The sequence below is a fragment of the Ceratotherium simum genome, chromosome 24, assembly GCF_057802395.1.
Source record: "Ceratotherium simum simum isolate JZ-2026a chromosome 24, ASM5780239v1, whole genome shotgun sequence".
Taxonomy (NCBI): Eukaryota; Metazoa; Chordata; class Mammalia; order Perissodactyla; family Rhinocerotidae; genus Ceratotherium; species Ceratotherium simum.
Window position 1 is genome coordinate 1,345,100 of NC_141923.1, and position 14,856 is coordinate 1,359,955.

The following is a 14,856-nucleotide window of genomic DNA, read 5'->3' on the forward strand; positions in this document are numbered from 1 at the left end:
CCATTGTGGTCAGAAAAGATGCTTGATATTATTTCAATCTTCTTATATTTATGGAGGCTTGTTTTGTGGCCTAAAATGCGATCAATCCTAGAGAATGTTCCATGTGTATTTCAAACGAATGTGTATTCTTTGGTTTTTGGATGGAATGTTCTGTAAACATCTACTAAATCCATCTGATTTAGTGTGTCCTTTAAGGCCAGTGTTTCCTCATTGACCTTCTGTTTGGATGATCTATCCATTGGTGTAAGTGGAGTGCTAAAGTCGCCTACTATTATTGTGTTACTGTCTATTTCTCCTTTTACGTCTGTTAATAATTGCTTTATATATTTAGCTGCTCCTACGTTGGCTGCATAGATATTTATGAGTGTTATAACCTCTTGTTGGATTGTTCCTTTGATCGTTATGTAGTGTCCTTCTTTTTCTCTTGTGACAGTTTTTGTTTTAAAGTCTATTTTGTCTGATATGAGTTGTGCTACCCGAGCTTTCTTTTCATTGCCATTTGCATGGAGCATCTTTTTCCATCCCTTCACTTTCAGTTTGTAAGTGTCTTTAGGTCTGAACTGTGTCTCTTGTATGCAACATATATATGGGTCTTGTTTTTTTATTCAATAGCCACTCTATGCCTTTTGATTGGACCATGTAGTCCATTGACATTTAAAGTAGCTATTCATAAGTATCTTCCTACTGCCATTTTGTTACTTTTTTCTGGGTGTTTTAGTAGTTCTTCTCTCCTCCTTTCTTCTTCTCTTGCTCTCTTCCTTTGTGGTTTGATGATTTTCTTTATTATTGTGTTTGGGTTCCTTTCTCTTTGTTCTTTGTGTATTTATTATAGGTTTCTGGTTTGTGATTAACATGAGTTCATATATAATAATCCACGTATACAGCAATCCATATTAAGTTGATGATCTCTTTAGTTTGACCTCATTCTAAAAGCTCTACACTTTTACTCCTCTCCATCTACATTTTATGTTTCTGATAGCATATCTAACGAATTTTGGGGCGTTTGTATCCATTATCCTCTTATCATGGATATGGGTGATTTTTTCCTGGTTGTGGTTTTCTCTTTCCCCCTTAAATAAGTCCCTTTAGCATTTCTTGAAGGACTGGTTTCTTGGTGACAAACTCCTTTAATTTTTGCTTGTCTGGGAAACTCTTTACCTCTCCTTCCATTCTGAATAATAACCTTGCCAGGTAGAGTATTCTTGGCTGTAGGTTTTTTCCTTTTATCACTTTTAATATATTGTACCACTTTCTTATAGCCTGTACACTTTCTACTGAAAAGTCAGCTGATAGCCTTATGGGTTTCCTTTGTAAGTAACTTGTTGCCTTTCTCTTGAAGCTTTTAGGATCGTCTTTTTATCTTTAATTTTGGACGTTTTAATTACGATGTGTCTTGGTGTGGGCCGCTTTGGGTTTATATTTTTTGGTGCTCTCTGTACTTCCTGTACCTGGATGTCTGTTTCCTTCCTTAGGTTAGGGAAGTTTTCATCTATTATTTCTTCAAATGGATTCTCTGCCCCTTTGTCTCTCTCTTCTCCTTCTGGGACACCTGTAACATGCATGTTAGTGCACTTGATGTTGTCCCAGATGTCCCTTAGACTGTCCTCACTCTTTTTAATTCATTTTTCTTTTATCTGTTCAGCTTGGATGATTTCCTCTAGTCTTTCATCCAGCTCACTGATCTGTTCTTCTGTACCCTCTGCTTTGTTTTTTAGTCCCTCTAGTGAAATTTTCCTTCCCAGTATTGTATTCTTCTTTTCTGATTGGTTCTTTTTTATATCTTCCATGTCTTTGTTGATGTTCTCACTGAGTTCATCCTTTCTTTTCCCAAGATCAGTGAGCATCCTTATGACTCTTTGTTTGAACTCTCTGTTGGGTAGATTGTTCATTTCTGTTTCATTTAGTTCTTTTTCTGGGGTTTTGTCCTGTTCCCTTACTTGGAATGTATTCCTTTGCCTCCTCATCTTGTCTCTTTCTCTGCGCTTGTATCCATGTATTAGGTACATCAGCTATATCTCCTGATCTTGGAGAGGTGACCTTATGTAAGTGATGCCCTATGAGGCCCAGCCATGTGCTTCCTCTGATCACCAGTTCCAACTGTTCCAGGAGTGTCCCTGTGTGGGCTACATGTGTCCTTCTGTCGTGGCATGGTTGTTCTTGCTATAGGTGCCCAGGGAGGCTGAGCTGTCCCCCTGGCTGGCTGGTTGTACTGCTCAGCTGCGTGTGGTTGTTGTGGACCCTCCAGTCTCTTTATTGGGTGTGGGGAGCCCCAGCACAGTTGGCTGCAGGGTCTAATAGTACATTCTTGTTGCCCTTTTTCTGTTAAGTGAGTAGGCCCCTGGCATGGCTGGTTGTTAGGCTCAGGGGCTTACAATTGCTATAGGCCTCTGGCCTATAAGGCTCTTGTCAGCTCTGTGAGGATTGCAGCTGGGTGGGGCTGGTCACAGGCATAGGAGCACCCAGTTGTTTCAGGCTTGGAAGGTGGGGCTGATCTCCTATGTGGCTGTTTGAGAAGCACAAGTTTTCTGCAGCTGACAAGCCCCACTGCCAACAAGGCCACACACACAATCAACACTGCCCTGCCCCGTGCACGTGCCCCAAACCCCTGAAGTGGACCCAGTCGCCTATGGCCAAGGCCTCACACGCTCCACCAATGCCACACACACTCCACCCACTCCTCACACATGCTGTGCACCACAGAAGTGGACCCACTTGCCAGGCTTCAGAGAACCCAGGCACAGAAGTTGCCTGAGGGCTTGTTGTTGGGTGGGGCCAGTCCCTAGGGTGGGCTGCTTTCCTTGGCTGAGCTGGATTAAATGAGTGTTCTAGTGGGTGGAGCAGACCCTGGGCTAACAGGCCACAGGAGAACTCCAATGGTGTCTGCCAGCATGTGTCAGTATGCCCACAACAGGTCACAGCAATGGTCACCGCCAATGTCTCAGTCCCTGGAGAGATGTCACCTCTCACCCAGATGCACTCAGATCCTATCAGATCAGTCTGTTTTCACCAAAGTACTGTGCACCTTTCTTTCTGGTGATTTTGGGTTGCTTTCTGAAACAGGTGTATTTGTGCATGGGCCCTTTAAGAGCCAGCTTAAATTTCTTTATGTCCCACCTTTTCTAGGGATATTCCCCCATTGTTGTTAGTAGCCAGCAAATCCAGATATTATGACACTCATCTTGGTTGTGCTGGGTCCACAATTGCTTATAGCAGCAACGCTCCCTGGCTCAGTCCCCAACTCCTCCAGGGAACTCTGCGTACCTTTGGATTGCTCCCTGCCAGCCATGAAGCATTGCAGCTTGTGAAGGTGGCATTTTTCCTCTCCAAAAGGGAATGTCTGCCTCTTCCACCTCAGTCAGGATTGTCGTTTGTTGCAGGAGTTCCTCTTATCCAGTTTGCAGTTCTCTCTCAGGAATAATTTTTCCAAGATTACTTGTATAGTGGGCTGTATCCATGGGAGGATGTAAGTTCAGAGTCCGCCTACACCGCCATCTTGTAGGATCCCCTGGGGTATTCCTGTCTTATCATATATGATGCATGATCATATATGATGTCTTATCACATATATGATGTATGCTCCTTGTTCCAAGATGACCTACAACCACGCTGTACACCCTGCTTCTTTGGAGTGCTTCCCTCCTTAGTGAAGGTCATTCTCTTGGGTTAGGTAGTGCTCAGATTGGCTCATATAATAAATTCACTCCAGTTTTAATTTATAGATTGATTATGGATTATTAGTGTCAGCATTTCGCTGACCAGAAGTTATGTAGATGAATGTGCTTCTTAGGCAACAGCAGTAATGCTCAGCGCTTGCAGAGCTGGTGACTAATTGCCCCTGTTGTGAACTCGAGAGTGGACTGCCTTAAGTGGGAGGGATGGCAGAACCCCAAGGGCATGGTGGAGACGAAGCCAGGCTGGACGAGCCGGGAGTGTGCGGTGGATTTATCATGAATTCCTCCTGGGAGGGACCAGAGGGCACTCCCTTCACTGAGGCTGTAGCCAATGGCATTTTGCAAAGTGGCTACAGCAACATTTCCAGGACCACAGTCTCCTCCATTACCTCCATTGCCCCAGGCAATGGTGGGGTTCACTTACCTCCCCTGACCCTGGAGTCCCGTGTGACCACCTCCATGGGGACAGGGCTACAGAGGGACTCGCAGCTGGATCCCTGAGAGCAGGACCTAAAGACACAGGGCTTCTCCTGGGAGTCAGTCCCGGGCACTGAGCAGCAGTCCACTTACGTGAAGGGGCAGTGCTGGGGAATCCCTGCAGAGAGGCCCATGGACACAGAGGGGACCATGGGCACCCACACAGTCCAGGCACTGGACTCCAGGCATAGACTTCCCACCCCTCATTGAGGTGAGTAGAGCAGAGAGGAGCGACCCCTGCCCACAGAGCTCTGCGCTGCCCACAGGCCACCAACTCACCAACCAAATCAGCAGGGTAGCTGTGGAAGCTTCTCACTGTGCAGCAGTCCAGTGCACACCCATGAACCACCAGACCAAGATTTGGGACCTGGACATGGGTGCTGCTCTGAGAAACTCCAAACTGTGGAAAGTGGTGTGAGGACGTGACCGGAGGGATGGCAGACAGTTCCGAGGGGACTGTTGGAGGACGTGGAGCTGCTCAGGGCCACCCGAGGCCGAAGGGAGCTGCAAACACCAGTGGGTGGGAGGCCCGGCTCCCCTCCTACGTCTGAGGGCACCTCCTAGAAGGTTCACTTTCTACAGCCTTGGACTCTGCTCCCAGCCCACCTGAAGGGCCACAGCACAAGCCCCTGTCCACCGACAACTTGGAAGAAGCCAGGCCCGACACCCCCCAGTCACCCTCCTGGCCCCTGGCAATTCTGGGGTGTGGGCCACGGTGCCTCCCAGGGTTCCCCGACCTACGGCCTAACATGGAAGGTACAGAGCAGCCCAGTGGTGTATCCAGGGCGTGGGGTGAGCCATGGGACTCCAAGACACGAGACACTGAGGGTCACTGAGGCTGGGTCTAGGCTCACAGGGGAAGTCGAGGGCCTTCACGCTGTCTCTCAGACAGAGAAGCACTTTCAGGCCCCAGTGACCACTGTGAACTCTGTCCATGCACATCAGACTTCTGTCCGTCCCCCAGAGGACAACTGTGGAGGGGAGAATAGCTTACTTCCAACCCTGGGTGTTGCACCATCCTTCAGTCAGAGGTCCAGGACCCGGATGGAGCCAGAGAGGGAAGGAGGGAAGAGGCAGGGACCCAGAGGAAGACAGCTTTCTACTCGGGAGGCCGTCCTGGAGGGTGGACAGGCCGAGGCCCTGGGCTGGGCTGTGGGCTGTGAGCAGGACAGCCTGTGTCCACACTGAATGCTGACCCAGGCACAGAGAGGTGCCCACTGGGTGGGGCAAGCAGGCATAATCCGTGTGGGAGGCAGAGAGTGAAGAGCAGCTCGTGAGGCTGGGCTTCCGGGACTCTCCCCTGGGTCTTGGGCACCCACCACACCCCACTCCCACGCACCCACGTGAGGCAGCTTCGGCCACGTGTGAACTCCCCCCAGGTCCTCTGGGACACAAAACACCCAGAAGAAAAGGGAACTTCAGGAAGCAAGCGGTGCCCCCTGGTTTCAGTCCCGTTCTTAGTCTTTGCAGGGCTGTCGGGAGGGAGTTCACACCTCCGAGGACCCAGCTATGAACTCTGAGGAGCGGGGCAGGGAGCATACAGCACAGGGCCACAAGAAGCCACATGAGCCAGGGGCCAGAGCAGGGACGTAGCAGAGGTTCTTCGGAGACCCAGGCTGGGCTGCAGGGCAGCCGCCTCCTTGACCCCCACCCTCGGTGAGTGGGGTCCGCACGGAGGAGAGGGATGGAGTGGAGTGGGGGCAGTGGAACCAGCCACAGGAGCTGAGGGGAGACCAAGCCCTCAAGGACATCACAAAGGGGCTTGAGTAGCTGAGCCAGCACGGGGGAAGGCAGGCTGCTCACAGGCCAGAGCTTCGAGCCCGAGCACTCTCCAAGGAGCCATGGGCAGGGCCATGGCCACGCCAACAGACCTGGCCCACTGGAGGCTGATGGAGATTGACTTCGAGGAACGTGATGGGCTGGGAGGCCAGAAGCCTGAGGGCTGCGCTTGGCCAGCTGTGTTGAGGGCAGGGTTGGGCAGGAGCTGAGCTTCTGCAGGATGGACTCCAGGATGGACAGATGGATTTAAGTGCAGGACACAGGAGGCAGCTGGCCCAACACAGGGGAGTAATGGGACCCCCAGGTGGCCTGTCCAGGCCATGCAGCTGACTCGAGCTCCAGGGCAGAGTCAGAAGTGGTGGCCGTGGAGTCCTGGGCTACGGCCAGGGCCAAGGGCAGCAGGTGAGCCGGGAGCAGAGCAAGAGGGGCCAGCGTGGGCTCCCGTGTGCTCAGAACTCAGACGGCACAGGGCTGAGCAGGAGCTCAGTGGGCTATGGGAGGGGCGTCGGGAGCCGGGCAGTGAGGGTCGGGAGCAGGAGCCAGGGCTCTGGGGGCTGCGAGCTGGTGGGCACAGGGCAGCTGACCCGGCAACTGGAGGGAGTGAGGTCCAGAGGGGCTTCCTGATGGGGCTTCCTGATGGGGCTTCCGAGGCTGGTGATGGGCGAGGAGAGGGTGAGGCCTGGCTGGGGCCAGGAGCTTCTCTGGGAGAGGACTAGGACAGGATGGGCTTCTGCCAAGGGAGAGCTGGCTAGAGAGCGGTGGGCACCTGGTGGCCTCAGGAGGCAAAGCCCAGCAGTGGGAAATGAATGAGACCAGGAGTGAGGGCAAACCTGGGCTGAGGGCTCTGGGGCAGGCAGAAGGGCAGAGGCAGCCCTGGGGAGACCCAATGGGCCTGTGCTGAGCTCAGGGACCTGTGGGGGAGGGGATTGTAGCGAAGGAGGGGCAGGGGATGCTGTGGACCGGGAGCTCCAGCAACAAGGAGCAGAGCAGCTACCAGTGATCTGGGACAGGTGGGAGGGTACAAGGTGGCAGGAGCCTGCCCCAGGAGCCTGAGGGGTGCAGGCAGAGCTTAGCAGGTGAGCCAGGAGGGCAGGAGGGGCAGGGGACTGCCCAGGAGCTCAGAGGACGAGGAGCAGAAGGCCTGAGCTAAACAGAGCCCTGGACAGGTGGAGCTGAGCAGGTACAGGGAGTAGGGACAGCTGGGGGCCCAGAGGGGCTCAGGTGTCCTCCCTGTGCGGGAAGGAAAGTGTGAGCTGGTTGAGGGGCCGGGTGATGGTGAGTTGGGATGGAGGGGGACCCTGGGATGGAAGGTCTCTGGAGCTGAAGGGGCAAAGGGGCAGCCCTGAGGGGACCCGATGGGATGCAGTCCTTGGGCCCAGGGGAACTAGCCCTGTTCCAGGGAGCTTATGGGGATGTGGGACAGGAGAGCCAGGCATGAGGAAGCAGTGTGGGGTGGCACAAGGCAGTGGACCTGGAGGACGGAAGGGTGAGGGGCCCATTTGGGACCTGATCCTTGGCTGCTAGCCTGGGGAGAGTCTAGGCAGGGTCCTGGGGCTGAGCACACAGGAGTCAGGGACACAGGGGACATGCCTGGCCAGGGTGTGTGGGTAGAGGGTACACCCCAGCCTGCACTGGGGCCTGGGGATGCTGGCACTGAGGGAAGAGGAGGCCAAGGGCAGTGCACGGCTCTCGTCCGTGCCAAGGGGCAGGCTGGCTTGGGAAGGACCACGGCTGGAGGAGGGCTCTGGAGAGAGCAAGGAGCAGGGATGGCAGAGGACAGGGGCGCTGGGTGGGAGGGGCCTGAGGTGAGCACAGGGAGCCATGCCAGGAGGACCTGAGGAGGGACGGTGGGCCCAGAGGCAGATTTAGGAGCGTGGGATGGGGAGCCACAGGGATGGGAGGGGAGGAGGAGAAGGAGACTCCGAGGGACGGGGTCCAAGGCAGGGACCGGGTCCAGGGAAGGAGAGGGTCTAGGGCAGGGTAGGCTCCAGGGCAGGGACAAGGTCCAAGACACCAACAGCGTTTAGGACAGGGATGACATCTGGGCAGGGGCAGGGGCAGGGCAGAGTTGGGGACGAGGGCCCGGGCTGCTTTGGCTGCAGAGCTGACTCAGAATCACAAGGTCTGGTGAGCAGAGACAGGCCATGACAAGACCTCTGGGCTGAGGGGCTGGGAGCAGACATAGGCAGTGACAGGCAGAGGCCCACCGCACCCGAAGAGGTGCCCGTGTGACCCGGGCAGGGCCAGACTGGGACACAGGAGAGTGGGTTGGGGAACCAGCAGAAGCCTGCCAGGAGCCAACCCAGTCAGGGCTTGGACAGAGGCCTCTGTCATGTGGCCCACCAGCAGGAGGCCTGATCAGGAACAAGGGGACATAGGCCTCAGGGGGCTCTAATCCAGGTGGTCATCCAGTGCTGATCAGGTGACCAGTCCAGAGCCTTTGGCTGCAGAGGCACCAGCCCCAGGAGACAGAGAGCCATCAGGCATCTGGTCAGCAGACATTCTGGAAGCACATGGGCACTGGGCTCAGCGCTACTCCAGGACCCTCATAGCATGAGGCCCTGGTGGTCACACAGCCTCCTCTCTTGCAGCCTCCACCACGGCCCCAAAGGTCTTCCCACTGGCCCCCTGCTGTGGGGACACATCTGGCCCCATGGTGGCCCTGGGCTGCCTGGTCTCCAGCTACATCCCAGAGCCAGTGACCGTGTCCTGGAACTCGGGCTCCCTGACCAGTGGCGTGCACACCTTCCCGCCCGTCCTGAGGTCCTCGGGGCTCTACACCCTCAGCAGTATCGTGACCGTGCCTGCCAGCAGCTTGGAGAGCCAGACCTACACCTGCAACGTAGCCCACCCGGCCAGTAGCACCAATGTGGACAAGAGAGTCGGTGAGAGGAGGGGCTGCATGAAGGGCGTTCCCTACGAGACAGGCCCGGGGTCAGCCCTCCTGCCTGGACCCCAGGGCGGCAGGGGAGGCCTCCCTAGCTCAGGGAGGGGTCCTGTGGGCGTTTCCGCCATGCCCAGGGTGGGGCAGGCTGGACACCCATAACCCAGCCCTGGGGCACACAGAAGTGGGGGCTGGACTCAGACCTGCCAAACCTGGCCCTGACCTCAGCTCACCCAAAGGCCGTTTCCTGCCAGCCTCAGTAACCCCCAGTCTGCTCTCTCTCCAGGCATAAAAGACTCGAAGTGTTGCCCCAAGTGTCCCGAATGCCCAGGTGAGTCAGCCAGGCCTCGCCTTCCACCCCAGGAGGTGGCCCGAGCCCAGGCGTGGGCCTTGGGGGTAGAAGGCCCAAGAGGAGGCCCGCCCAGGTGCTGACCACTCCCCCATGTCTCCTTCCCCAGTTCTAGCAGGGCCTTCAGTCTTCATCTTCCCCCCGAAACCCAAGGACACTCTCACGGTCTCCCGAACGCCCGAGGTCACCTGCGTGGTGGTGGATGTGAGCCCAGACAACCCCCATATCCAGTTCACGTGGTATGTGGATGGCACGGAGGTGAGCACGGCCAAAATGAAGCCAAAGGAAGAGCAGTTCAACAGCACCTGCCGCGTGGTGAGTGTTCTCCCCGTCCAGCAGCAGGACTGGCTGAGTGGAAAGGAGTTCAAGTGTAAGGTCAACAATGAAGACCTCCCGGCCCCCATTGAGAGGACCATCTCCAAGGCCAAAGGTGGGACCAGAGCAGATGGGTGGAGGGAGGGTCTCGGGGGCCCTCTCGGGGAGCGACCAACTGTACGGACCCCTGTCTCCACAGGGCAGGCCCGGGAGCCACAGGTGTACATCCTGCCGCCACACCCCGATGAGATGGCCAAGGACACGGTCAGCGTCACCTGCCTGGTCAAAGACTTCTACCCATCTGACATCGACGTCGAGTGGCAGAGCAACAAGCAGACAGAGCCAGAGGGCAAGTACAGCACCACCCCGCCCCAGCTGGACAGTGATGGGTCCTACTTCCTGTACAGCAAGCTCTCGGTGCAGAAGGACAGGTGGAAGCAGGGAGTCAAGTTCACATGTGCAGTGATGCACGAGGCTCTCCACAATCACTCCACGGAGATATCCACCTCCCAGTCTCCGGGTAAATGAGCCACAAGCCCGGCACCCCGGCGAGCTCTAGGTCCCTCCCTGCAGGCTGTCAGGGGACCAAGAGGAGACCTGAGCCCCCACCCCTGTGTACACACCTCCCGGGCCCCCTGGCATGAAATAAAGCACCCAGCATGGCCCCAAGATCCTGCAACGCTGTCGTGGTCCTTTCTGAGGCAGAGCTCAGGTGCACTGCAGGCGGCAGGGCACCCGAGCTCTGAGACCACAGCTGTCACCATTAGGGGAGAAAGACGGTCCCGCTCAGGCTGGACCCAGAGCTCTGGGCCATGCTGGCCACCCAGGACAGCTGGAGGGGCTGCCCGAGGCAGGGAGGCCTTCGCCAGGAGCAGCAGCTCCTCTGGGCCCCCCTCCAGCAGCAGCTGCTCAGGGCTGGAGTGTGGCCAGGGAACAGGAGAAGCCCCTCCGGAGACCCTCAGGGAAATGTGTGCACAGTCTGTCCCTCCTCTGTAGGGGCCCAAGCTGTGGGACAGTGGCCCGTCCTTGTCCCCCAGGGTTCCCTGTCCACTGGGTCACTTGAGAGATCCACCTGGTAGTTCTGACACTCACTGGAGACTTGCCTGGCCCCTAGTGTGGGGACAGGCCCTTCTTTGCCCTCGGGCACTCCGAGATCAGGCCACCACCCTCCTCTGGCAAGGTGGTTCTGCCAGGCTTTTTCCTCCCTGGGGCTAGGCCTGTCCACCTGTGGGGACACTCAACCTCGGGCTTCAAAGGAGCAGAGGCAGGTGGCCATGAGAGCCCAGGGAAGGGATGGTCCCTGATGTCCACGTGGACACTGAGCCCAGACCCACTGAAAACAAGCCCCTGTCACTGAGCAGTGCCAGCCCACACACATCTCCACACACACACATGTGCACATGCACACACATGCACACACGCAGGCCTTACACACTGGGGCTTATGTAAGGGCAGCCTGCACATTCCCAACAGAGCTTGGAGCCTGGTCTCCTGAACTCTCACCGTGGACACCAGATGGTCCCCACAGCCTCCAACACCCCAGGGGCTGCTCAGGCCTCCTCCTCACACTGACCTCAATGACCAGCTCTGACAACCGGACCTCCTCTTCCCCAGGGCACATACACCCCCACCCTGACACACAGACACAGAAGTCCCCGCACACCCAGCTTGTCCCCAGCACTCCCACTGCTCATGCTCTGGGGACACACCCAACCCTGTCTCTTCCCTTACCTCGGGCTGGGGTCCCACTGTGGACAGGCTCTGCTGACCCTCCGCCCTCTGGACCTAGTCCCTGGGTTGGAGCAGGCGGGGCCTAGGCCGCCATCCTGCAGGGGTCAGGGCGAGTTCTCCCCAGAGAGCCCCAGTGCAGGGCAGACCAGATGAGAGGGCTGGCCCCCACTGGTCAGGCTGAGATCTGGGTCAAAGCTGTCAGTCGATTTCTGGGGTCCCAGCTGGCAGAATATGGGAGCTGAGGGTGGTGCCCAAAGACTGACCTCAGGGCCCTGCTGGCCACCTGGGGGCTTCCACCTTCCCCGCCCAACCTGTCCCAGAGGGAACCACCCCCCGAAGCCCCGCCAACCCTGCAACAGGCCCCCTTGGGCAGGCACAGCACTGACCACCCCCTCCCTGCCCAGAGGTGGTCCTGGACGAGAGCTGTGTCGAGACCCAGGTCGGGGAGCTGGACGGGCTGTGGACCACCATCTCCATCTTCATCACGCTCTTCCTGCTCAGCGTGTGCTACAGCGCCACCGTCACCCTCTTCAAGGTGGGCCAGGCCCACGTTGGCCCCTCACTGTCACCATGCTGTCCCTGCACTCTCCTCACCATGTCCCTCACTGTCCCCACCATGTTTTCAAACTATCACTGTTCGCACACCACCCCTTCACTCTCACCACACTGTCCTTCACTGTCACCATACTGTCCCCTCATAGTCCACTTACTGTCCCCACACTATCCCCTCACTGTCCAGCAGATTGTCCCAAAACTGTCTCTCTACTGTCCTTCACTTTCACCTCGGGTTCTCCTTGCTGTCCCAACATTGTCCCCTATCTTCACTGTTCTCTCACTGTCCCCTCACTGTCCCATCACTATACCGACACTGTCCCCTCACTATACCTACACTGTCCCCTCATTGTCCCCTCACTATACCAACACTGTCCCCTCACTATACCTACACTGTCCCATCACTATCCCTACACTGTCCTCTCGCTGTCCCATCACTATCCCAACACTGTCCCCTCACTGTCCCATCACTATCCCTACACTGTCCCCTCACTGTCCCTAACTGTCCTCTCACTATCCCTAACTGTCCCCTCACTGTCCCCTCACTATACCTACACTGTCCCCTCACTATCCTATTACTGTACCTACACTGTCCCCTCACTGTCCCATCATGATCCCTACACTGTCCCCTCACTGTCCCATCACTATCCCTACACTGTCTCTTCACTGTCCCATCACTATACCTACACTATCCCCTCACTGTCCCATCACTGTCCCTATACTGTCTCTTCACTATCCCATCACTATCCCTACATTGTCTCCTCACTGTCCCATGATTGTCCCTCAATGTCTCTTCATTGTCCCCTCACTATTCCCTCACTCTTCCTTCACTGTCTTCACAATGTCACATCACTGTCCCCTCTCAGTCCCTTCTCTATATCTACACTGTCCCCTCTCTGTCCTCTATTATCCCCAACATGTCCCCATGTCGTCCCCACCTGGACCCCCTGCTATCAGTCGTCCCCTGGGGCAGGGAGGGCATGCCCTGGCAGGAGGCTGGTGTTGGGGTCCAGGCAATGCTCACCCGCTTACCTTCCTGGTACAGGTGAAGTGGATCTTCTCCTCAGTGGTGGAGCTGAAGAAGACGATGGTTCCCAAATACAGGAATGTGAACAGGCAGGGGCCCTAGGGCCACTCCTCTTGGGCAGGCATCCATGGCCACCCAAGATCCCAGACAAGGTCTGGGTCCGTACATTCATGCTGCTCAGCCTGCTGCCCAAACCTGCTCTTCTGCCTTCTGATCTGCCCAAAGTCTGACCTACCCTCTGACCTCACGATCCCCTTCAACCTGGACCTTGCCCTCTGGCCTCATGGCCACCATGGGCTGCATCTTGTCCCCTGACCTCCTTTTGGAGAACCAAGTGGACAGCAGTTGTAACCCTGAGCTGAGCTGATGGATGAACACTAACTGGCCCCTCCAAGCAACCACCAAGAAACACTGGGGCCATGTGAACACTGAGTCATCAAGGCCAACCGTCCCTCACCAGGACTGCCCCAGGGTCAGATTGTGTGGTCACCCTTGAGGAGATGAAGTACTGACGCTCCTGTGTCTGTCTGGATAGGGACCGGCCTTTGTGAAAACTGCATCCATGCTGGGCTCCAGGAGGCAGGGTTACCAAGAGGAGACGTGTGGTTTCAGATCCTTGAGTGGGAACATCTGCCACCATGGCCAGGAGGCCCCGGGACCATCATCCTCCAACAAGGAAGCTTCCAGGTCACCTCCACCAGAGGAGAACACTTAGGAGGGCCTGGGCCCACGGCAGCTGCTGGAGCCAGGGAAGGTGGGTGTGGCACCAGGGAAGGGCACCACCGGAAAAAGGGTGAGTGTCCAGCCAGACGGGCATCCTGGGTGAGGGGGTAACCTGGTCCCAAGTGGGTGTGTCACAGCCTTCATGGACAGAAGTAGAGAGCCTCCAGGAGAACAGAGCAGCAGGCACAGCAACACTGTTCTTGCAACTGATTAGGCCTGAGTCACAGTCGACAGGAACTCCAGGTTGTTCCAAGGGGCAGAGGTGAGAGGTAAGACTACCAAGGAGAGAGCCCATAACTTTGGTGAGCTTGGCCAAAGGGACTGAGCTTAGACCCTCGGCCTCACCAGCCCCAGAACCGATTCCTGCCTCACGTCTCTGAGGGATGCCAAGTCAGCGTTTCTAGGTGGGAAGGGCACGGATGTGCATGTGAAGGAGAAGCAGACCGCCACCCTGACTACCAGGGGACAACGTGCAGAGAGATTGTTCAAAGGAAAGGACACAGTTGTAGCTTGGGTAACTTTTTTCCTTCTTTTTAAATTTCTGAAGCCCATTGATTTTCTTTACCATTTCTTTTATTAAAACAACAATAAAACATCCTTTAAAATTCCACATCTCACTATGTTGATGTGCCTCGTGAAGTCCACAGCCTGGCCGAGTCGCGCATCAGGGGCTCCCTCCACACTCTCCCAGCTCCAGAACCTTCCAGCCCTCCACCGGTCCTGCCATCTGCTCTCCTCCAGCCCCTGGGGTTCCATGGTTCAGGAAGGCAGCCCAGAAACAGGGCAATGAGGAGGCACGAGGGGGCAGCATGGGGCCTGGTGGGGAACAGGGCCAGCCTGCGGGGGCAGGAGGAGATTCCGGCAATGGCCATGGCCAGAAGCAAGACCCCCATACTGGATGTGTATTATTCAGCACGGACTGCTATAGCAACCAGCCTGGGTGCCCTGAGCAATTTATTGTTCTCTCAAACATCTGGAGGCTGCACGTCCCAGAGCAGGTATCAGCAGAGTGTGGTTCTGCTGAGGCCTCTCTCCTGGCTGTGTAGATGGCCTCTTCTCCCCAAGTCCTCACCCTGGCCTCCCTCTGCGAGTGTCTGTGTCCTGATCTCTCTTCTTATAGGACACCAGTCACACTGGATTAGGGCCCAGCTTACTGACCCCATTTTAACTTGACCCCAACTTACCTCTTGAAAGACCTTATCTCCAGATACAGTGATATTCTGAAGTCCTAAGGGTCATGGATTCAAGATTTGAATTTGGGGAACACAGTTCAGCCCAAAACAGGAGAGTGAGGTCCAGGAACACACAAACACAGTGCCCTGTCGCCACAAACTCAGGTATCCAACCT

At 56.1% G+C, this 14,856-nt stretch overlaps 1 gene segment (V, D, J or C); it reads left to right on the forward strand.

The window, feature by feature from the left end:
• Positions 1–5,593: 5,593 nt before the first annotated feature.
• LOC147913790 (immunoglobulin heavy constant gamma 2-like) lies at positions 5,594–14,118 on the forward strand. The segment is given in 7 exon segments: positions 5,594–5,804; positions 8,519–8,812; positions 9,098–9,142; positions 9,270–9,590; positions 9,675–9,995; positions 11,611–11,741; positions 12,804–14,118. Coding segments are annotated over 6 exon segments (1,134 nt in total).
• Positions 14,119–14,856: the final 738 nt, after the last annotated feature.